Source organism: Serinus canaria, chromosome 7 (assembly GCF_022539315.1).
Source record: "Serinus canaria isolate serCan28SL12 chromosome 7, serCan2020, whole genome shotgun sequence".
In the NCBI taxonomy this organism is placed as follows: domain Eukaryota; kingdom Metazoa; phylum Chordata; class Aves; order Passeriformes; family Fringillidae; genus Serinus; species Serinus canaria.
In genome coordinates this window covers 19,305,238-19,330,653 of record NC_066321.1, presented here as the reverse complement: position 1 = coordinate 19,330,653, position 25,416 = coordinate 19,305,238, and the positions used below count along the sequence as shown (strand labels likewise).

The 25,416-nt window shown below is 36.3% G+C and overlaps 1 protein-coding gene across 1 annotated transcript in view; it reads right to left on the bottom strand.

Moving 5' to 3' along the window:
• Positions 1-25,416, bottom strand: part of MYO3B (myosin IIIB) — a 173,754-nt gene that overhangs the window by 48,922 nt on the left and 99,416 nt on the right. The window contains exons 24-30 of the mRNA XM_030241751.2: positions 22,378-22,457; positions 19,339-19,359; positions 18,220-18,297; positions 16,196-16,401; positions 7,433-7,544; positions 6,274-6,436; positions 5,493-5,573 (exon numbers count right to left, since the gene is read on the bottom strand). Of these exons, the coding sequence (XP_030097611.2) occupies positions 5,493-5,573; positions 6,274-6,436; positions 7,433-7,544; positions 16,196-16,401; positions 18,220-18,297; positions 19,339-19,359; positions 22,378-22,457 (741 nt within the window). The remainder of the gene's footprint in view (positions 1-5,492; positions 5,574-6,273; positions 6,437-7,432; positions 7,545-16,195; positions 16,402-18,219; positions 18,298-19,338; positions 19,360-22,377; positions 22,458-25,416) is intronic.

Genomic DNA, 25,416 nt, shown 5'->3' with positions numbered 1-25,416 from the left:
CCACGAATCAGATTATTCATTCCATGCCAAATTAATTCTAATGAGCAGTAGAAGGTATAGAGTCACATCTTTTGTTGGGTGCCATGAATACCTCCCCTCTTTCACCTCTCTAGATGGGTACTGGTGAAGCACGTTTAATAGCAGAAAAAAAACTCTTAAGTTCTCCAGCAGACGTATTATGAGAAGGAAGTTATGAATTCTCATGTACAAGCAGTAACTACCAGTAACAAACAGTGACTATCAGCAAGACTCACTAAGGCTGTCATCAGGTCTGGTGTCACTGATGCACATCAACACTCAGACGTGGAATACACAGAATCACAGAATGTGCTGAGTTGGAAGGGACCAACAAGGATCATCAAGTTCAACTCCTGGCTCAGCACAGGACCATCCTCAAGAGTCACACCATGTGCCTGAGAGCATTGCCCAAATGCTTCTTGAACTGTGTCAGGCTTGGTGCTGTAACCACTGTGTATCACAGTCTCTGATCTTGAGACTTGGTCAAATAAAAAAGTAAAGATGACTATGAAATTCTGGCAATATCAGCAAGGAAAAGGAAGAGATTTTATTGTACACTGTCCCTTCCTGATTTTAGCATGAAATCCAGTAAGAAGAGTCTCCATTTTTTATCCTCAAAATCAGAAGAAAAATCAGACATTTGGAGATTGACAGAGCTTAGCAGAGAGACAGGAATGGAATATAAACCCCATAGTTTAAAACGATAAGGCCTTCTCACTTTTCTAAAATGCTCCCTGCATATGAGCATTAGGCCTTTAATGGTCCCTAGAGACATACTAAACATGAAGAATTACTGGATGCTGTAAGCTAGTACAGGTCACAACAAGATGGGAGAGTAAAGTTAACCATAGCTGTGCAGCCTGTACAAGCTAGTCTGGTTTACCCTAACTGGGAAATTAAGATAATATGATAAATCAGTTCAGCTGCCAGAAGGAGAGACATGTCTTCACTGTTTTTTACACTGACAACGTAGTTAAAAGAAAGAAAACTACTGATAAAAAAAAAAAAAGGAAAATGGATCTGCTATTTAGGAGTCATTTTCAAGGAAATTAAAAAAAAAAAACCAACAGTTTTAGATATATTTATCAAGTACTTAGAAGTTTTTGGAACATTTTACTCGTGTAATTCTTAGACCTATACAATGGTATTAGCTGAGTGCATGTACACACACACATACATAGTCATACAAATAGATTAATAAATATGCAAAAAATACTTCCTTGTCTTCTACTGAAACTAACATTATATTTTTGTTGCTGAAAGTCCCAAAGGCAATGTTTTTATTAAAATCTTACATTTATTATAAATGTAAACCAGTAAATCACAGCTGTTTACTGTCCCGTTTTTTTATTAAAAGGGAATAAATTTTGGCAGAAGTACATGTTAGAGATATGTAAGCAACACTACATCAGCAGAAGTTATAGAAAGAAAGCAATTTACAAGGGGATGCTTCCTTCTGAACGTCCATCACTTCTTATTTAAGGAAAAGAGCCCAAATCTAGAGTTCTTAATAAAGAACTTTCTAATACAGTATGACATATGGTGAGTGTGCGAGCACGTGTTGGAGGAGGAGATGGTGGCTCAGTGGATTAGTCATTTGCCTTTCACCTCTGGAAGCATAGTTAAACTCAGTCTTGACCAGAGCTGCACAGTATATTCCAGATGGCTAAAGTGGACCTAATTAAAATGAATTCAGTGATGTCACCTCAGATCTAAATGAATTGCATGCATCACTCATTTGGCATTTTGGCAATGTCAGTTCACAAATAAAATAACCAGATTAAAATCTTCCCTTATGTCTTTGGGGACAAGTCACACTGTATGGAAATACAAGGTATCATAACTAGAAAACATACTTTCACAATTGTATTATCTGTTGCTTAAAATTCGAATTAATTCTAAATTCTGATTATTCTAAAATAAACATTTAATGAGATTTGCATGTAATGTAAATCAATGAAGCAACATTTCAGTCAGATGATTCAGTAGATATACACTGATTTAAATCAGCCATGAAACTGGAAAATAATTTTTAAAAAATCTTTGACAATATATTTTTCCCTCTCATTTAGAATTGAATTGAATTTCCCTCTCATGTGAATTGAAACACTGTAAATTCCAATTACAAACAAATACTCAGTATTGCAAAGTATTGTCAACTCAAACCCTTAATACAAAATCATTTTTTACAATTTGTTTCTGAGTTAAAAAGTAGCAATTTCTAACCTTCACAGTTTGAGAAAGTGTGACTGGAAGTACGAGGAAAGACCTTGTTTATTCTGTATACCATTTTAGCCATGAGTCTAATAAGATCTGTATATTCTGAGAACCTGAGATGTAGATATGCTGAAGTACAGAAGCTTTTCTTCCCCACTTAATTTTGTTTCCTTGTGAGGGTTCCCCCCTGCATCTGAAATAATGACTTTTTTCTTGTAATATAATACACTCAGGAATTTTATCCTCATGTATATTGTGAGGGTTGGTTTTTTTGTTTTTTTCCTAAATTTGTTTTTTCTTCCAACATTTCTTCAATGGAGAGTGAACTGCTGGGCCCATAGAGATCTCCAGACCACCAGCTCATGTATTTGAAAGGCATCTGTTTATTTTTAAAATGCAAATGCAGCCTACCTCAAAGACTGACTCGCAAGAAATGAACAATCTGAACAAGTCAAGAGGTTTCCAATCAGGAGCTGTGTTCCTCCTTTTTATCAGGCTATGATCACTTGCTGTCAAAACCACTTAAACAATATCCTGGAACCTGAATGAAGTCCCCCCACAATTAAAATGAGCAGGATAATCCTGCAAGAATTATTCAGGCAAATCATTTTTCACACAGTTTAAAGTAATGATAAGGTCATTTACAAAAGAAATCAGCGCCTTTGAAATGCTGACTTGTAGACAGAGGACTGCCTGGAGGAGGGCCATAGATAACAGTGAAGACTGGCCTCCTAACACTACCCTTGCAGTCTTTGGAACTGATTCTGATGAGGAGAAGGCCCAATAAGGTTAATACCCCTACTTTGATCTCTGTCAAAGCGTACCAGCAAGAATTAATTTACATTTCAGATGAAAAAGGTTGACAGCATGAAAAGGCATCTTGTTTCTGGTATGTGAATGTGCTGTAATAGATCGGGAATTCTGAAAGGAAGTTCTGAGGAAGCTAAAGGGATAAGCTGAGCGGCTGCTTTTATTGGGAAAGAGATGAAAGGAAAACAAATTTCAATATGCGCTGTTCTGTAGAAACATGTAAGCCAAATGCTTCCTAAATTCCAAGGCCTGCTTGAGTGGGGCAGGGGGGAGGGAAAGGAGAGGGAAGTACATATAGTTTAATTATATGGTTTTGCTAATGTGGATGACAAATGCAAACAATTTATCCCACTGCCTGAAATGGCTCTTTTAAAAAAATACAAAGATGACCGTAGTGCATTTTACTAGAAAGCTGCCTTGAACTAACCCCATACTGTAAGATGTGCAGAGAAGGGAGAGATTTAGAGTACCTTTTGTCTCCATGTCACTAGGCACTTGGACTGTGTAATGTTATGTAAACAACACAAAAACTTTCAGTGTATTGTAAAACCTGGAAAATGGCCATGATTAGTAAGGATAAGCTTTGATTTGAAACACAGAATAATTAGCATATCGAGAAGAGAAAACCTGCACGAGAAATATTTTCAGATAAGAAGCCCTAAATATAATTTTCCAAAGGCAGACAGAAAAGTATTGAGGATTACTATCATTATTGTTATTATTGTTATTGCTTTTATTATTCTCATTCTACTAGAGTACCAAAGACAGGAGGAGCAGCCAGCCTAATTAATACAAAGGTTCACTGTGTCGCTCTTAACCCTGTAGTCCCTAATGTTTATTCACCCAGGCTGATCACTGAAACAGTCAAGTGCCAGGTTACAAAGGAAAACACTGTGTGTGTTGGAGGGAAAAGTACTGACAACATTCCTCCAGCATTAGGTCCAGAGGGCTCAACTGAGTCCCAATTCACTCCCACTGCCTCTCCCTTGCCATGTTTAAAAGATGGCAGGAAGCAACAGGGCTCTGAATGTCTCCCATGTGTGCTAAGAGCAGAATTCATCAGTATCTTTCTCTAAAGAGCTAAAAATCTGTCTGGATAAAACTCTAAGGCAGAATGTCCCCTGCAGTCTCCAAGTGATAATGCTACACACCAGCTTCCTATTGCACCTGAGGTAACTCTCATCTTAAGGAGCCGGTAATAGTGAGACAGTCATGGGTTAACAGTTTCCTTTTGTCAACAACAGGGTGTTGTAATCAAAGTCCAGGTATGTATACACTTGTAAAGGTAGCAAATACTCCAGGAAATAGTGGCAGGGGCGTACTTTAAGATCTTCTCTCTGCACTATCATGAAAACAACGGAAAATGACAACACAAAAGAGAGGAAGACTGAGAGAGAGTACTTGCGCAATCCTTCAGTGCTTGTTGCTAATGCAAGAAAAAATTTCTTCCATTCAATAGAATATAGAGCTTCATGATTTTACATAACAGTACATATGCAAAGCTACAAATTATTGTTTGATCCTAATGGTATTCTGTTCCTTTTGGTAACTAGAATGACATTTTGTTTTCTCCTAAAAGTCACAGCAACGCTTAATTTCAGAGTAGCAAACTAGACAACACAAAAATGAATGAATTTACTGGGAATGGTTTGAGAACAAGTAAAAAAAAATACAACAAATATTTTTCATATAAATTTCAGACTGTAAGATACAGAACAAGAAGTGACAAAGCTTAAGGAATTGTAGAACAGGAAACTGGTAGAACTGATATCTTGGTTTGTGTGTAAACAAAGCTACAATGTTTTTTTTGTCAGTCACAATCTTTGAACCTGGAGCTGGACAGAGAAGGTGTACTGTGCTGCATCATGTGGAGGCTGCTTCATATTGGCAGCATCTGAAGACACCATTGAGTTCACAGCACTCACAACGCTGGTTCTTAGATTTCTGTGCCATATGGTATCCTGCTCTCTACTAGAGACCTACACAGCCCTATGGGCCTGTTCCTCCAATAATCTCTTTATAGTTTATTCAAATTCATATTGATATGGCTGCATAGGAGTCTGGCAGATTGTCAAAAGATTGGTCAAAGCTGGCAAACCCAGCAAGCAGTCATAACAAAAACCTGGCAACCTGCCAAGATCAGTGCTCCAAACAAAGACAGGGAAATGCATGTCTAGTGTCTTCCATCCACACTTTTAGCTAAGAATTAACTTAACAGCTTTTAATTACTATATTTTGATTTCAGAGAAGTATTTATAAAAGGTCTAAAGAGCATGATACCTGTCACTGACATCATTCGACACTGAAGCAAAAATAATCAGAAGTAATGTTTTTTGGTAGCTTTTGTTTGGACTTAACTTTTTTTTTCCTTTTGCTATAAACACTGACACACGAAAAATCACCCACTAAAAAATAGGTGTTGGCAATTGAAATACTGTTTTAATTACCTGCCTGAATATGTATAGCAGCATCAGTTCTTCTGTTCCTTATTTCCTTGTACTTCCTGCGAGCTTCATATCCTCTCCAGGCTAAAAATACAAAACCATGTGCTGGAAATTACATTTATTTAAGGAATTGCTACAGAGTCTACAGGGTCAGAGATGTGCTGAAACTTTCATTTCTCCTGCCATAACTACTTCAGCCCCCACCCCCAATAGCTTTTCCCCACCCACCCACATGTTGAACTCTGGGTTCATGACTGCAGTATTCAATCCTCACAACTTCAAACACTGCTTCACTCATTCAAATTTTAATTGCCACCATGTGCTCACTGATATCCTAACTCAAAAAAAAAAAAAAGGGTGTGTCATCATTCTTGCTCACACAGTTCCCCAAATCACTACAAGGAAACCTGCTGAATTACTGATAATCAGCTTCTCAGGCCCATCTTTTGATGTATGTCTGCAATTCTGGTACACGGGCAGGGACATGTGTTACTGCATTTCAATTATACACTGCATGTTATTATAGACATACCTAACAATACTTTTATTTCGTGCACAGGCATCACGTTCAAAATATTTAAATATTTAAATGAAGACACTCCTAAACATTAAGATTACACTTTAGAAGTAAATCAGTAATATCTGCATCAATGAGCTTGAGAGAAATCACATCCAGTCATTTAGATTTTATAATAAACTGTAATTAATAAACTAACAATGTACATGCAATTTAACTGACTGAAATACAAAGACACTTTGTAAAACAGAGGTTATGAATATTTACCTGACTGTATTGTAATAGCACTATTTTCTCTCTTATCTTTTACTTTCTTGTACCTCCTTGCTCCGAGCCATCCCTTGATATAGGCTTGCATGACCACCACCCTCCCTATAACTTCTCGCAGGAACAAATTTAACTGCTCTATATGATAATACTTAAGGAAAACCTGTAATGGAACAACAGCAAAACAAAAAAAAATCAGTATTATAACCTCTTGTATTTTGCCTTTTCAATAGTCCTCCAGCAGCCTATTCAAGGGTGTAATTGCTGAGAAAACTAGAAAAATACTGATTGTACATATCATAGCAATCTTGTGAATCAATTATTTGCTCTTGCGTACTTGTGGAACTTCTCTATTCCACTGATTATAATCACCCCATTGCTAACTGTGAGATTAACTTAGTTGCTTAGAGCATGGTGTTAGTAACACCAAGGTCGGGGTTCAATCCCTGTATGGGCCATTCACTTAGTAGTTGGACTTGATGATCCTTGCAGGTGCCTTCCAACTCAAAATATTCTGCGACCCTGTGAAAATAAATCCCACATTTACCCCCTTTACAAAGTACATTGGACAGTGAGATCTTTTCAGGTATTGTCTAAAAGTGTTCTCTCTAAGGAGGCAAATCATACGGGTGCTTACATACATTTTATCTGGATCTTGGGCAAGAAAATTCTTAGTTTTTCCCTTGTGTAATGTAAAACAATTCAAAGTACTGTGTAACATCCTTTTAGAAGAAGTCAATCACTCCATTTTAAACCATCAACAAAGGCTTTTGAGAGAGAGAGAAAGAACTTACCTGAAACTCCATGAATGGATAATGGTACCAGCCAGGCTCATATGATGGGTCAAATTGTGACATTTCAGCCATGTCATTATTAAGAAAATGGGAAACTTCAGGAAGTCACTACAACAGCAGGCACTGACAGAGGTACTGTCCTTATCAAGGCAGCCATGTGCTGAATGCACTTTGGGGAGGTACCCAATGCACTCCTCCTCTTGCAGCACTAACTCAGCTGGCTTGGGAAGGCACTTCCGTAATCTGGGAAGTTAATTGGAGCAAACTATTTGCTCTTTTGTTCATTCATGCAGTACTTTTTGAACCACTATTAGAAATTATTTATAAAGGTATACTATCCTTGAGAAAATATTAGCACCCTATACCTTGGTTTTCCCAAGAATCCAGTTGTCTAGTTTAGATTTCTCCAAAATGGCAAGACAGTTTTCTCTGCTACCAAGGGGAGTCTCATGTGCCTTGAACGCAAGGTAGTAATACCTGCAAAATGGCAAAGAAAGAACTGAATTACAATCAATATGTACTTCCACTGTTTTTCTCTAGCTCCGAGCTTTATCTCTAGAATTAATAGGCCAAATTCTTCCTTATACTCATACATACTTCATGACAGCTGTGTCTTCATAAATCATGACACAGCTGTCATGAATAGATATTTGAACATATAAATGATTACAATAAACAATTAATTGGAATGACTATGATCAATTTTGGGATTCTGGAGCAGACCCATACTAAACAATATTGTCTTTTATTTTTTTTGTCCATGTTTCCTTGAAAAGAACAGCTCCTAACAATTATGTTAAATAACCTATAGCTAATGAAAAAGGGATACAAACATGTTTGAGCTGAATTAAGAACCTGTCCCTTCCTACCTATAAAGCCATTATGCATTTATGAAGACTGGTTTTATAGTATTTAATTGTAAACAATTATGTTAAGTAACAGCTAGAACAGCTAGAACAGTTAGTTTACAAATTTAAGGTTATTTTAGCACCAGTATATTTGGATGCTAGCTAGCAACTGCCATCTCAGCTCTCACTTATTAACTGCCATGTGTTGTCTTGGTATTAAGTTATACTTCTAAAAGTTCTACTCTATTTACATTGGGATTGAGAGGAGGTGGCAGGTTGAGCAAACCATTCTACTAATTATTAGCATAGGGAAGAGCGATCAGATGTTCTTTAAAACATGAAGAGAAGAACGTCATCAGTGAATTTCAAAGATAGATTCCTCTGTAGCCACACAGAATCAAGAAAATATCCCACCTTATACTGAAGAAAATATGGAGAAGTAATTAGAAAATTTAGAATTCTGCAATACTTAATTTTTTTTTTAAAGTCAGAAGAGTATGATTTTCAATGATTAGTTCCAGTTAAGCTCTATATATTAGCTCCAGTTGTCACAAGAAAGAAAAAAACACACTAAAACAGTCAGTTAAGATCAAACAGGAACAAAATGACATCTGAAGTGAGAAGTACTGGAATAAGTTCTGGACCAGAGACATAGATGTTCACCAACTGGAGGCATTGCTAACTCTGAATAATGATAAGAGATTATGTATTACTGAGTTATTTTTAATGTAGCGACTTTCTCAACAATGTGGTGCTGCAAATTCTTTAGCCAAGTCTTTCAAAATATCAACTCATGCCTTTTAATAGGTTTGGAGAAACATGGTGTATTCAAAAGAAAAAAGTACATTTCCTCCACCTTATTACTGAAGATAATAATGCCAGTTTTCACAAAACAAATGGTACTGAGTTGCACTAATAAAATTCAGATTTAAAATATATGTATCACAAATATTTTTTGATGTCATACAATTTCAACAGATAGCTGACAAATACATGGAGGAAGTTACACTCATAGTAAATTGCTGTTTGCTTCAAAAGCCAGTTCAGATGGCCATGTGAGTTACACATATGGGAGGGAGGAAGGAAAGGAAGGCAGGCAGGAAGGCAGGGAGTGACACTCGTTGTTCATGTAACTCTTAAGATATGTTATTGATGGGAATTTCAAAACCACAGAACAGTTTTTAGATAGCACTAATGCAATAAAATATTCAAGGGAAATCTCGTAATTCTTTAATCTTATCATTGCATTCCACTTACTGAAAAGTCGACTTATTTGTGACAAATATCTCAGTAAAAAGTATTTTTGAACTGTGATTTACCTGCCTGACTACACCATTTTGTTCATGACAAACTTCATTATCTGTCATAGATAGTACCCTCTCCAAGAGCTCTCTTTCAGGATCTAGACTGCAGTTGCTTTGGTGCTCCAAAAAAACCCATAAATAAAACAATGGTTATTTTTCTTATCAAATCCTATTTTAACAAATGTTTTTTTAAATTTAAACGTGTCTACTGTCTAAGAAAACAAGCTATTCAGAATGACAAGAGCTTTACAAACCATGGGAGTAACTACATGGGAATAACTACTGTTTCTGTATATAAACATATTGTCTCTCAATATTTATTAAAAACTTCCTTTAAATGGTGATTTTCCAAACATTTTGATTGATCTAACTACTGCACAGAAGACACCTGTACCTGTTTAAATATACTTACTGTTGCTTTCCAGTTATGTCATAGAATCACAGAATATTCTGTGTTGGAAGGCACCCACGAGGATCATGACGTCCAACTCTTGGCCTTGCACAGGACATCCCCAAGAGTCATACCATGTGCCCAAAAGCATTGGCAAATGCTTCTTCAATTCTGTCTGGTTTGGTGCTGTGACCATTTCCATGGGGAGACTATTCCAGCACCCAGCCACCCTCTGGGTGAAGAACCTTTTCCTGATATCCAACCTAAGCCTCCCCTGGCACAACTTCAGGCCATTCCCCCATGAAAAGTAAGGCAGAAATGACTGTACTCATCAGAAATAAGGACTACCAATATGAGACTGGCTATTTATTTTTAATTATTTCTCCTCCAGAACTCCTTTGGTAGTGTGCATTCTGCACCATATTAGGTCTCTAGATTTGTGTTCTAAAGCACAAATCCATGTGTTTTGTGGGTATTTTTAAGCAAACACTTTGGTTTAGTGCCTGCTTTCATGACTGAATCACATAATTACAGACACCCAAGTAGTTTAACATTATGTGCTCAGGATAATTGTATGGCAGCACAGTGTGTGCCACACAGGGTCATCCAATTATTTTATCTAATTAAAAATCATTGTATAAGAATGGACCCTATGGAAAATTTTGGAGGAAGGTAAAGTGTTTCGCCCTTATGTATCTGGCAAAAGCATGCAAATACTGTACATGGTGAAATGGCAGAGAATATGCCTGAAAAAAAGCTTTGGGATATATACAACTGTTCATTTTGATTTACTGGTCTAATTTAATCTCTGTCATACTTATGTAAATCTATTGTGCAGAGATCACAGAGTGACCTTTACTTGCACCTATCCCCAAGAAAACAGAAACTTATTTTCAGAAAAGTAGGGCAAGAAATCACACTTGCTTTCAGATGAGATGAAAATTTCACAACTCTACCTTTTTGTTTCCAAATATTCACTTGTTATTTCAACATGAAATATGTAGCCAGGAATATTTCAATGTCCTACATTAAACCAATACTTTTTATTGTTATTTAAAAAATATATGTTTGTGATGCTTCATGTGCTATTTCATAAACATACACATACTTGTGCAAAAACATATCCTTTTCCTGGGTTATACATCCTGCTTGAAAATTTCCTACACCTGGCACACACTCATCTACATGTTTCCTAGAAGTACTTGACTAATCACATTCTCACTAGCAGTAAGACTAAGTGAGATGAAAGTAATTTCCCCTCAGAAGAACTGATTTCTCAAACCTGATGTAACTCTGGAATTCTGCATTTCTTAACTAGTGGTTTTTACTCTGCAACACATACTATTCTTCATGGATGTGAATATTATTTCAGAAAAAACTTTTATTAAAATTGGATTAACTGTTCTTGCTAGCCACTAGAAATAAACCAACATTTTTAAAAAGTTGAATTTAACCTTAGAATGCAAAGCTAGGATGTGCAGAAGTAAGGTTAAATGCTAAAGACATCCAAGTACACAAAGATATGGAAAACTTCAGGAAGATGCTATGCATTAACTATCTGTTTAGGGATCAGGCATTTTAGTGTTGGTGGTTTCAGACTAAATAAACTGACTGGAAACAAATGGTTAAATTTCCCACCCCTCCCTAAAGGCTAAACTGTGGAACTGTTCCATAAAATGCATTTAAACAGCACCATTAACTACTATACCAGTGTCTCTTACTGAAGTTCTCTTCACATGTCAGACTTAAAGGCTGCATCAATTCTATATAATTAACTCAAAACAGTAATGATTAAGCCTTTTTCTCTTTAAAACAAATCTTTATACTAAAGCGTAATGGCCTGAGGTGGATAATGGATAATGATATGTGAAAAGCATGAGGTACAAACTCCCTTTCTAGCCAGACCACAAACAACAGTAGGAAGATTCTCAGAATCACAAAATTATTTGTCCCTTCTCAGCCCTGGAACCAGAAACTTTAAAAAAAAAAAAACCCTTTTTTTAGAACTACAAGAGCTGTAAAATTACTTCCAAAAATTTCTGTCTTGTATTGGTTGTACCTCACCTCTTTCAGAAACTTTCAAAACTGAATTCACAAAAATAATTACATTTGACTCCATATTAAGAGTATAAATAAAAAACAAATAGAAAGGATGCAACACCTAAGTTGCTAGTTAACTGTTACTTGAAGTTCAGTAACAGATAACTAGCACTTACACTGTAAATCATCTGACAAATACAGAATCAGAAATACTGCCAGAAAAGCCTAATGTGGTGCAATGTGCATATACTATTCATAAGCACCTAGCAGAATTTCTACTCCTAATGTTTTCCTATCATCTCCATCCTGCAACCACTTACCAGTGTTTTGTGAATGGGAAATGTCTAGAAAGTGTATATGGAAGCTACAGTAGTTCACCATATTTAAAGTGTGTGGGAACATTCTATAGGTCTGGTGAAATCTTAAAGCCACTGAAACAAATAAACATTTCCATAGATAATAGTAAAATCAAGGAATCAGACAATGTTAACATTTTGTTTACAGAAATCACTTATGAACTTTGATATAGCGCAGATTTACTGTTAAAAGTAGGCTTGCATTAAAATTCATCATTTAAAAAGAAAGAATTTTTTATCTGTAGCAAGTCTGTTGACTTCCAATTTAATTCAGTGCTTCCTTGATTTTTGCATAAGAAGTGTATCACCACTGAATTTTTGGCATTAGAAGAAAGCACTTACTGAGGTTATATGTTTTACAGGATTTTGTAATGTTTAACCAGTTTAATTCCTGGCTCCACTCCATGCAAAATTTGACTTATTAAGGCCAATGAGACTTTATGTGGTCATGAGAAACGTAACACTGGTGGTTTAGAAACTGTGTATGCCATGTTTACTAACAGTGACCTTGTGTAAATTTGTCCTGTGAGACTGAAAAAGCAGAACCCCCCTCATTGGGATCACTGTTACAGTAATAGCAGTGGTATTGCCATGATTGTATGATCAGAGTAACATCATCTGACTACTGTGAAATAGGTAAATGGCTTATAGTAAAAGTTTATCCTGCATCTTAATGCAATACAAAAATTTTAATGTCTAACATAAACAGGTAGGAAAGAAAAAAGACAATCCTTAAATGAAACTTGTGCAGAAGTTCTCAACACACTCCTATGAGCTGATGAAGCAATACAAGTATGACAGCATTTAGTACCATTGGCCTACCGAGTCCCTCGTCTTTCAGCCCACTGCACAGTACATGCAACAAAAAAGGAGGATCCAGCTGGGGGATATGTGGTAAGGACACACCTGCACACCACATCATGTCACATGAAGCTCCAGAGGCACTCAGCAAGGAGTGCTCCTTCAGAGCAGGTCCCCATGAGAAAGCACAACTCCTTTAAACAGCTATGCAGTGCATGGTCACCACATGACCCCACATTTCAGGCACACCTGGTTGACTGATCAACTTAATAACCCGTACCTAAAATCTGAGATTCCAGCCTGAAAGATGGGCCATGTTGCTTCACAGCAAACATAAGACAGATGCATGATGTCATGGGGTGCAAGGCAAGGCCAAGGGAGACAAAGCCTCTAAGACTTGACAGGGATACAGTGTTTACAGGGACTGCAGATTACATTTTTCCTACTCTAAGTAAAAGAATATGTATATTTATATACATAAAACAGATGGTAATATACTTGGCTGAAGAAACATTGTGTGAATGAGTTACAATTAAGCCCTCTCCTCACCATCTGTTTTTTAACCCAATAAACTACATCCAGGTTTGCAAATAATCTGCTCTGCATGAAAACAGAAGACAGTAAAGAGTAACATTAGGCAGAGCTTTATCTTTTGTTTACCTCCCACCTGATAAACTCTGAATGGGTCTGCTCCCTGCCTTTGATTGTTTTGTCCTCATATTTCCTGCTAAGAGTTTACAAAACAGCATTATTGAACAGGCAGATAAGAAGCACACCTATTTGTTTAATAACATCAAGGGAGAAAAAATGCTTGCTCATCCATTTTGTTGTTCAGTTGCTCAAAAGGATCAAAATACCAATTAACTTGCTGGCTTAAAAAAATCTTTGATATCCTTACATTTACTGACATTTTGAAACTCTTTTTCATACTTGCCTAATGTCTTTTTGATTATGAACAAAGAAGTGCCAATCTGTTTAGCATTTGACCTGTTTTCTCAAACATTTTTATGTATTCAACTACTTAGTTCCTAAAAACACTTGACTAGTCATAGCTGTAAGTTGAAGAAAAATATTTCTTGTTTCACTGATAGCTTTATAAAGTATTGTTTGATTTTATTTGCAAGAGCAAAAGAGAAAAGAATAGAATTGTTTTAAAATAAAGCATGAGCTGAACAAAGGAACAAGAACATCTCCTTTCCCGCCCTCACATATATTCTGAACTCTGAAGTCTTCTTTGCTATTGTGGAAATTAAATCTACTCCCCTCTCCTTCCCTTTTTGTGTTGACTCTTTTCTTAACAAATTACATCAAGTTGGACTAAAAACTTGAGGAGTAATTGACAAGATGTTAACCACAACTAGCTCTTATCTGCAGGAATGGAAAGCTACGGTCAATGCTGGTTTTATTACCATTAGTTTTCAAGGCTGTATTCAAATTCAGCACATTTTTGAATAAAAAGGAACTCCTGATAAGAGAAGGCTTAATTTCCTCTCAATTTACACTAATTCCTGTGGAGTTAATCTTAGTTCAATAACATGTAAATTGAATAAAAGTTGTGGTTAATAATTCTGCTTTCAGTTGCTTCAGGATATTGCAAATTGATTAAATTTATTAAAGATTACAAAATTTATTCTGTTAAATGTGCTCTAGAATGGTGTGACCTTACTAAAATTAGTAAGGTCACAAAAGACCAAGTGACATCAGCTGCTCCTCATACGACTTCCCTTCAAGACCCTTCACTATCTTTGTTGTGCTTTTTGATACTTCTGTATAGTTTGAATGCCTTATATTGTGGTGGCCAAAACTGCACGTAGTATTCAAGGTGAGGCCGCCCCAGAGCAGAGCAGAGTGGGACAATCCCTCCCTTGCCTGGCGGGCAATGCTGTGCCTGATGCCCCCAGGACATACCTGACCCTCCTGGCTGCCAGGACACTGCTGACTCACATCCAGCTTGCCAGTGACCAGGACCCCTGGGTCCCTCTCTGTGGCACTGCTCTCCAGCACCTCATTCCTCAGTCTGTCCGTACACCCAGGGTTGCCCAATCCCAGGTGCAGAACCTGGCACTTTCCCTTGCTGAACTTTATATGGGTGGTGATTGCCCAGCTCTTTAATTTTGTCGAGGTCTCTCTACAGTCCCTTCCTGACTTCAAGGAGTCAACAGCTCCTTCCAGTTTTGCATCATCTGTGAACTTGCTTAGTATCACTTCCAGTCTGCAGCCAAGACATTTATGAGGATGTTGAGGAGCACATGGCTGAGGATGAAATCCTGTGAAACTCCATGAGTGAGTGGACCCAGTCTGATGTCACCCCATTCACTATAACCCTTTTGTGCCCAAACTGTGAGCCAGTTGCTCCTCCATTGCAATGACTGATTCATCCAGCTGTGTGCTAGACATTTTGTCCTAAGGATCCTGCGAGAGATAGTATAAATGAAATCCAAGAAGATTTCATCAGCTGGCTTCTTCCCTAGGTCAGCCAGGTGGGTTACTTTGTTATAAAAGGAAATCAGGTTTGATAAGCAAGACTTTCCTTCATGAAGCTGCACTGGCTGTGACCAGTGACTGCACTCTTTCAGGTGTTTTTCAACACCTCCCAGAATAATCTTCCCCCCAACTTTTTCAGGCACTGAAGTATGCTAATGACTTGCTTTCATTAGATTCATTAATTCTATATTGTCTGGATAAGCAACCTCCAGTTCAAAAAAATGTTACACCATGATCTAGCCATTCACTACTTGCTCCTACTGTTGCCTAAATGGTTAATGGAAGTGCTTCTGCTCACTGCTGAATTGCCAGTCCTACACACTGAAAACCAGTAAACACTACACAAAAACACATTTAAAAGATAGAGGAAACCATAATTATCATGAAGACAATAGCATTTCCTGAATAAAATTTATAACTTTTTGAGATTGAGAATATGTATTAAAGCCAGTAATAGCAGGCATGAGAAGGGTTAGGGTGAACAGAGACCTAATTATCACTCATTATATCTCTAAGATAAATGACTCTGCAAAGCTAAATCTGAAGCTTTCATATCAGTTCATTCTTAAACATGTGCACCTTCAGCTTCATATAATGATTGAAGGTCACTGACCTTCCAAAATCCTTGAATTATCTGAGCAGGATGCATAATTTCCACTTGTTGCTTCTACAGAGAGAACCATGGGGACAGGCTTGGTATTTGTGCTCACCGCAGGTTTCCCATTAGAGATCAGATATCTCTTGTAGTCTTTATCTCTGAAGTCCCTGTCCTCATTAGACATTGAGACCACACACCTACGCCACATACCTATGAACAACATTTGTAGAACTTTCTGTACTTAAACACAGAATATACCTTACTAAACAGAATATTAGGAAAACAGCCCTGTTATACAAGTCTTACCTTTTTACAAACTCTTCAAAGAGGATGCGATGAGAATACCCTTTCTGACGTATCTTGACAGTTTCCAGAATTCCAGTGTATCGTAGCTGCAGCAGAACTCTCTCATGAGAAAACATCAGTGCTTCTCGATCATCATTGGGTTTAATGCAGCGGATAAAGTGAGGCTGTCCAACAACCATTTTGGATAAAAGATCCATGAGGGAATACTAGTGAGGAAAATAAAGAAGATGCACATACTTGACAAAAAACTGCAATGGAATGACTTAAGCAGGAGATTCTTATTTGTAAACAGTTTGTAGTGCTTGATTATATTTTAATCTGCAATGTTAATCTACATTGCCTTTTTATTCATTTTTAAGATTCCAGCTGAAATGTGGAACCTATTAAAAATTTTCACTTTTAAAAAAATTTAAATATTCTGAATCTGATCTCTTACTTCTTGTACCTTTCTCTTCTCCTTATATCACATTTCCATAGTTGAAGAATGTCCATTAAAAATAAATAAAGTTGAAAATTGTCCTAACTATAATTCTACTGTAGACACATTTGATTGATCAAATATCCCCAACAGAAATACAAGCTTTACCATGAAACAATCACTGAAATTCACAGCAAATGAATTTTTGAACCCAGGAAAGGGTTGCAAGAAGTCATCAGTTCAGTGCCCTGTCCACAGAGAACATTAGATGCATCTTTGACATTTCAGGAAAATCTCTGTTACATTAATTTTTCAGAATCACTGAGAATATAAAGTGCACAGTCTCCCTAGAAATCTGTTCAACTGCTATATTATCACGACTATTCATGAAATTCTTAGCATCTAACATAAATCTTGCTACTGAAATGTAGGTCCATTACTTCTTTCCTATCCCTAGACATGCAAAACAATTTACTCTGTTTCATTTTAAACTAAAATGAAAAATGTTTGTCCAGAGCATATATATTTTTTTCCACTGACTTCTCTGAATACTGATACTCCTGCTCCATACTCACCTCATTAAGCTGTTGCACAATAAGTATGTGTTGTCAACTATGTTCAATCTCATATAACCATATGTATCTCAAAATCACATACAATTCCAAGCTGATTGATGTCACCTTGCTGCAGTACCCCATTACATTTTTTTTTCTTTTTACAGCTCCTACAGAGCTGACATTTGTGTGGTTTAGGCAAGAACATTCTAAAAGTGCACACCTGTATGACAAGTCTGAATGCCAGCATCCCCTCTCCACACTGGGGCAACATCTCAGTATACACCAGCTTCCTCTATACCCTTCCTTACACTATTCTACAAGACAAATTGATCAGGTATTCCTACACGGCTTGAAGCTTTGACTCACATTGGTTAGAAGAACTCTGTGAATTTCCCTATTCTGCATGGCACAAGTGCAGCACAAGAGCCAACTACTAAAAACTTTTCCACTTTGCAATGACTGCAAGAAAAAAACAGTAACCAAGAGTCTCAGACTAGCACTTTCTTGACTCCTAAGCTTCCAGTTCCAACATTCTCAATGCCCTTTCCCTGCCTGTTTGATTTAAACACATGAGCAGAATGTGCAATACCTCAGACAGGATTACTACTGATAAAATGGAAACCTGTATGATTTACAATACCACCTCCAAAAGACGGACTGCTTCTTACTTATTAGCATTAATGAAAAATATTAATCTTTAAAGGTATGTATGCCTCAGCTTGTGAGAAAATATGAAGACTTTAGTGATAGCATTTGTTTTATTTGCACAAAACTGGTGTTCTGCTTATAACGAGACATGTTCTAGACCTCTAGCATTTTAGACAGAAAGTAATCTGGGCTCTAGATTCTGTTATCAATGTACTCAATGAAATAACAAAAATACAAGTAGGAGGAAACAAAGAGAAAAAAGCAAAAGAAAAAGTTTATTAATCTACAGAGGCCTTGTAACAGAATAAAAATATTCTCTTATATTGCTCTTTGATCTTACTATCCCACAAATATTTTACATATATCCATTGGTCTTATTGTTTTCATTTTAATTTTTGTACCCTAAAATAGGAAGCCATAGTTTGCCGCTTCATGTTAGTTGTTTCCTCAGGATGCCGCATAACCTCCATTGTGTCAACCTGGAAGACAAAACCCTGATGTTAGGACTGTTCCAGAAACACTGCAGACCCATCCCACCTTGCCTATGAAAGCTGGGTTCAGTTTTTGTTAGTGTCATTCCTTCAGGTGTGAGTACTTCAGAATACTTCATCAGAGATAGCAAGGCCAACTTATAACAGATGCAGGACATACACTGAGTTTGGAGAAGTCTCTAAGCATTTTGAATTTTTTTTCATGGTGTAAGAGCACTCTAGATTTATGATAGTACAATACTCAGCCAGTGAAACAGCTGTCAAGGTGCAATACTTTAGGAAGTGATTTCTAAAAGGTATTCCTTTTATTGCCACTACAATGAACTCCAACAGGACTTGTATCTATAAGAAGAATTATCATATTTGTAATAGCCAGGAAGTAAATTGAACTGCCTCATTTTGCTCATGTATGGAAAAAATACTGTAGGATAATGAGTGGAAAACAAAGTAGGTAGTCTCAGAACATCTACGTCTGTTCCCTTTTCCTGCTATGGTTACTATTAATTACTCTACATTGCCATTTTCTTGTCAAGAATCTCAGCAATCTTATCTTGCCAAACTGCCACAGCATACCACTTTTTCAGCATTGCAGAAGAGTTATTTTTAGAGGATAAACATGGAAAATGAACATACTGCTCCTTATAGACTTTAGTTATATTGTTAGTACAGCTGTTTGTATCAAAATGAAACCAGAATTTATGAATGAGTATAACTGTGGTTACCCATCACAAGCAGATTGCGTTGCTACATTACAGCTCAACAAAATTAAAGAAAATTAACCAGCATCCTGTTTGCACGGAGCATTAACAGCATCTTAGTATTCACTTACTTTGGGGCAGTTTACCATCTGCTCTGACCAGGTGGCATTTGTATAAACCAGATAATGCTGTTGTCAGCACCTGGGCTACACTTCCCGGACTTTGCTCCATACAATCATTTCTAGCACTCACTGACTTAAGAACACTCTTCTGGACACTAAAATAATTGCTGAAAGATTATAGTTCTCAATAAAGTAACTGAGACTCTTACCTTCAGGAGGTATTTAGGAGACTGCATGCAAAATATAAAGGAAATGAAGCGCTAAGTAATAATAGATAAAAAAACTGATTTTATGTTGAGGAAGAAATCAAAAGAAATCTAGTGAGGTCAAGATTCAGAACACAGATGGCACAAAGGAAGACAAAGTTCAATAAGGATGACCATAAAAATTTCAATATGCTTTTGCAATCTGATGTTCTGGCCCAGAGTGGCATACATGCACTGGTATACATTAAAAAAAGAATAAAAAAGAGAGATGCAGTTTGTTAACAGAACACTTTGTAATACATTCCAGGAAAAATGCCTTATCTGCACAGGTAACATCAAATATCTTAAGAGGTTATGTGACAAAGTAAATATCAATGAACTAATCAAAACAGCAGGCATGCCCATGGGGAAGGATCTGGGAATGTTTCAAGATTTTCTTGGAAAGACACCTAGTTTCTGAGGATTGTTATCTAAATCTCTAGTAAATGTCAGGTAGAAGACACAAGCCATAACAGTGAGCACTGACAGTAAGTTCAGAATAACTGGTAATATTTAATGTTAAAAGACACACAATTTAATTATAAATAAGATCAAATATAGAACAAGAGTAAATAGCTTAAGGAATGATCTGAGCCCAAACACCAATGAATATGAGGTTCTAAATAGGATTTTTCACTGTCTAGAAAAGCAGAGACTCAGTGATGCTGTTGGAGATTGACCACTCACAATCCCTTATATTCATATCTCATATATCTGCTGGTCAATAAAGGGCAGTATCATCTCCTTTTCACAGCTGCTTATTTTCACCAAAATTATAGAATCTTGCTATCTTGGGACTGCCACTCTATCAAATGTGGCTTGCAACAGGCTGCTGGGTTTAAAAGAGTTTTGTTTTGGTTTGAGGTTTTTTTTGGGCAGCAAAAGGAATGAATGCACAGAAAGACAGATGGTCAGAAATGCTCACAGAGGAGACGTAAAGGAATTTTTCTCAGAAAATTAGGCTGAAAGCAGTATTGTTAGATTTCTCTTCTTATGAATGAAGTTGTAAATTCAGATCTCTGCAATATGTAAGAACTGGAATAAATTTCCAAATCTTTTTGACAAGAAACGTTTGAAGTTTTCATCAGAAAAATTCTGACAGACCCTGAAGAAGTTTTGTCTCTAATTAATGTACAACACTGCGTGTCTATGAAGCCACACAATTTTATGGTAGGGCAAAAACCTCACGTACAACAGACAATAGCCCTTCTCACAACTGGCTTGTTAGAAAGTGACAGAGCATAAAAAGAATGTCATGATCTAAGAATAAGAATGTCATGGTACCTCATATTTTAAATCACTAGCTTCTCTTTTTAAACAAAAATGAAGATATTTCAACTATTAAGTCACATTTTTACATAACAGTCATAGTGACCTACAATAGGAATTCATATAATTACAACTGTAATGGAAAACAGCCTGACCTACAAAAGTCAAACTGTTTCATCACTAAAAAGATTCCTTCTAATAGTTTTGAAACAATATTAAAAGAATGATTTATGGCATCATGTCACCTTATGAAGTCACTTGAAATTATGACTTCCCACATATAGACCACACCTGCTGTTGGCATGGTATGAAATACTATAAAACCAAAAAATATGTTAAGCAAAAAACCCTCTTCAATTAAATAATGATAAAAAACTTCCAAACAAAATTATTACATTTAGATTTTTTAAAACTAATTTTAAAATAATAATTGAAAATATGTTTCCTGAAATTGTTTTAATTAGGTGCTTTACAAAATTCTAAGAAATAGTTTATTTTATCTAAAAAGTATTGAAATTAACATTTTCTGAATAGTGTTGCACTTCTGCATGTCTTTTCTTTTAGTTCCTTTTAAAAAGTTTAAAGGATGAGTAAAGTCCACTTTACTCAAACAGTACTCATTAACTGACAGTGTTTAGTAAAGCTCTGGAAGTGAACTGCTCTATTACAATCCTGCTGTATCAATAAAATCCTGCTTAGAAAGCTTGTGCTGAATATAGCTGGATGTAGAAGACAATGTGTACGTAACACAAGAAAACTGGAAAGGCCACCCTTCAGCACTGAAAGTATTTACACCAGACAGGAAATAACAGTCTGAAATCCACATCTGTATTTGCAGGTACAGTGAAGGATATAGACATCTGGATGACATAAATCACCACACTGATGTTTGAGCCTGAGCTCCAAATACCAGAAGATAACAAAAAGAAATAGAAAACCCAAAACATAAAATTTTGTAGACTTTTGAAAAGTTGCTGTTACCACTCTTGTTTTAAAAATTTATTACTGTTTGCTTTGACAAAAACCCAAATCCCCAAATCTTAACTAAGCTAATTCTGACTAGTACCATGTAGGAAGCAGGCAGGGAGTGTACGTACCATCAGCTTCAAAGGACAACAGGTTTCCTCACAAAGTAAGTGTACTCAGTTGTAATCCTACTAATTGCCATAAAACTATCCCATTTTTTGCAGTTATGCCACATACTCTCATGGCAAAATTCAGCAGCATTTAAATTCTACAGTTCTTTTTACAGAATAGTGGTTTTGCTGAGTAATTTTTTCCAGTTATCTACCAGTCACAAACATCTCCTGGTTTTTCACTTCCAAGTTGAATAAAAAAGAAACATATATTTTTTAAAAAAATTATTTTACCTTTCATACTGTAAAATACACTATTCAAATTTTACCTAATAAGATCTCTTTCTAGATCAAAATTGTCAGAGGAAAACCTTTACCTCTGGAATAAAGAGGACTATTGATATCAATGTAACAGATTCCACTCTAAAGGTTTAAAGATTAATCAGTAGGAAATTGATTCTTCACTGAATTCTACAATAGGTTCATCACTAAAACTGGAAACCATGCTCCAAGACAAGGTGCATGTTACTGGTAGTAAAGGCAGACTCTTATTTGGTAAGAACCTTACTCTATATCCAGATCAGCTAAGAATTGTGTACACAGTCTCACTGCAGTATTTTATAAACAACGGCCTGTCCTCAAAGGGAGCACTACTGACCTTGATACGCCCAGCACTGAGCTGTGGAGGCAGAGACCGAGATGCTGCTGTCACTCTGGCTCTTGCTTGTGCCAAATTACCTGTTCAAAAAGAAAGAAATTCATACTGCAAAAACTATTCAAGAAGCTTAGAGGAGAAAAATTTTTCCTGTGTAAAATCAGTTTTTACAATAGTACTAAAAATAGCAGACACCCACACTTCTTCCACACCCCCCTCATTACCAACTGTGCCTGCAGAGCATTCAGCACAGGCATGACGGAGTGCAGTGTTGATTTAGAGGGGAGGAAAAAGTCAGTGATAAGGTGGTATGTCACTGACCTTAGCTACTGAGCTGATGAAAACAATGACAGCACAAAGGCATACAGCTCAATCACTAGTAATCAATTTCTCTGGGACTCATTGAGAGATTTCAAAGAGCAAAAAGACTACAGAATCAATCTTGTTTCTATGAAATCACATGGATCCTCAAGTGTTAAGACAGTATCTTAAACTCACAAACTAACAAGAGAGATGAGAAAATGATAAGACAGCACCATTTTTTGACCTTTTGACATATAATTATCAATCTTATTGTCACTCCGGGTTTTTAAAGACTGACTCAACTTCCCTGGCAAAAATATATTGTGGTGTCAAGCGAAAGACTAGGGCCTTTTTTAAAATGTAAGGTATGACGTGTCCTAAACTTGTTCTTCTGTACTTGCAGAAAGCCAAAGTCATCACAAAATAGCTTTTAAAAATAAAGCCTAGGAGAAGAGAGAGGAAGTGATATTGGACTTGCATATGCAAGACACTCTGTATATTTCAAAGTTTTAGCAAGTCTAGCACAAGATGTCCAAATGTTTTCTCTGGCTATATCTTCAGAGGCTAAACTGTGATTAATAGCATTGAAAGAACCCTTTGAAGCAGGATTGGTGACATCAAAGCCCTAATCCATGGGTGGCAGGATTTTTATAATGAGTGGGAAGCATTTTAACACATTTCAAAGGATTTACAGCATGAATAAACAATAGGCCTCTGCAGATGTACCACACACCTTTCAGAACCAGAACACATAAATAAGTGTCTATTTTAATTTAAATGTAAATAAAGTGTTAACACTTCTTTCAGATGCTAAATGACTTGTTTGCATCAACTCCGGTGTTTAGCTGTTAGCTTTACAGAAAGGCAGTAACTCTAAACAGTCTTCGAGCTTTGCTAAACTGTGAATTACGTAACTAGCAAGGAGGCAGGATGGGAAAAATGAAAACAAGAACACCAAATCACTGGTAAAGAAACCCAAATTCTGGTAATAATTCCCTCAGAGAGCAGAGCAAATCCAGTGTCCACTGTAACAACTGAACAGAACTTTTGCTCTTAGTTTCCTCTGAACAAGAACAATACAAAACTCCTGAAAATAATCTGGAGGCCAGCACTCAAACACAGCACTCTTCATTCCAACATTCTGAATTCATTTAAAGAAGTATTTATCTTTTAAGCTGCTGGCATTGGTATTGACACAATACTGCTCAACTGGCATGTCATTTCCAGATCTAAAATCATATGTTACCTGACAGTTTAAATCATGGTCCAGAACACAAGGTATGTCCACTGCTTTGGAAACTGCTGTAGGCTGTTATACTATGTATGTTAATGAGAACCACAACTGTTAGGGAAATCTTGAATATCGATGCACATGCATGGTACATACTGTAAGTACATGTATCTCTCCAAAGTTAAAATGAGGACTTTAATGAACAAGTAGATGGTGAAATAATTTTTCTCCCAGTTGCAATTTTGTTATTTTTGTATGTTAGAAATTACTCTTTTGGGCCTTTTTTTGGGCTAAAATAGCTTGGAAAGGTTGTTTTTGGCTAAGTTTCAGATTAGCAAGTCTAAAGCTTGCACTGAAAAAGTGATAACACATGATAAAAGAGGAGAGTTGGAAGAAGAAAGGACTTTGAATCAGACTGTTTAAAATTACTAAAATTTCATTGCATTTTGTAAAAACTTTAAAAACTCTAATAATTAAATAAAATTTAGAATGGTTCTATAGCTGCTCAAGGTTCACCATGCTCACTTCTGGCATTAGGTTTCTAGGGTTCATAATTAATACCCCTGAGGTCTCCCTTAGTTTCTCATGTAAAACTAAATCTAAACATTTCTGATCTGGTAAGCCAAGCAAATAAATAAACCTTTTAATTAATCACAAATCTTTAATGACTTCGCAAACAAACAAAAACCCCAAAACCAACAAAACAAAAAACCACCAAACAAAAAAAAAAAAACCCAAAGTGTTCAGTGCCCACTTAAAAAAAGAAATGCTTTACCTATCGTGCCTTTGTTCAGTAGTTACTTCCTTCTAGGAATGGATTCTTACCAGTGCTTATTTCATGTGTCAAGTGAATTCCTATGTAATTACTTGTAGCATTACATTGAATCCATGGAAAAAATATTACTAGGATTTTCTTTTTCAGCTGAAACACAAAATGATACTTCAATAAAAATTTCTGAATTACATATCCCATGTAGCTCATGCTCAGGAGAAGTAACTACCAATCTTCAACATGTCTAAGCCATTAAAACTAATGAACAGATTAATGTGGTTTGAAAATTAGTCTACATAATAAGAAATGTTTCACCCAGGGTTAGCATGGTGTTCACAGTCAGTAAAATTTGGCACCTATCCCTGCATTTGATTTTCATTTACAAGGTAATTTATACCTTAACACACCAAAAATAATTAAATGTTCATCCACTTTGTGAAATGCATCTATACTTGAAGAACAAATGTTTATAGGTAATAACATGGGTAGCTTGAACTGTCATGGGTTCTTTGAAAGGTTAAACTGGTTAAAGGGTAAAAGACTGCACTGTGCTTTTCAAATCCAGCTTCACACCAATTATACAGTCAAAACTTTAGATGAAATACAAATTACAACTCTGCAGACCAAATGCTACCTGCATTAAATCCAAGTCCATAAATTGGACCAACTAAGTCATATAAAACCCTCTCAAAATTGTCTTATGTTTTGGAGATTTAATTTTTGGGGGTTTTTTGGT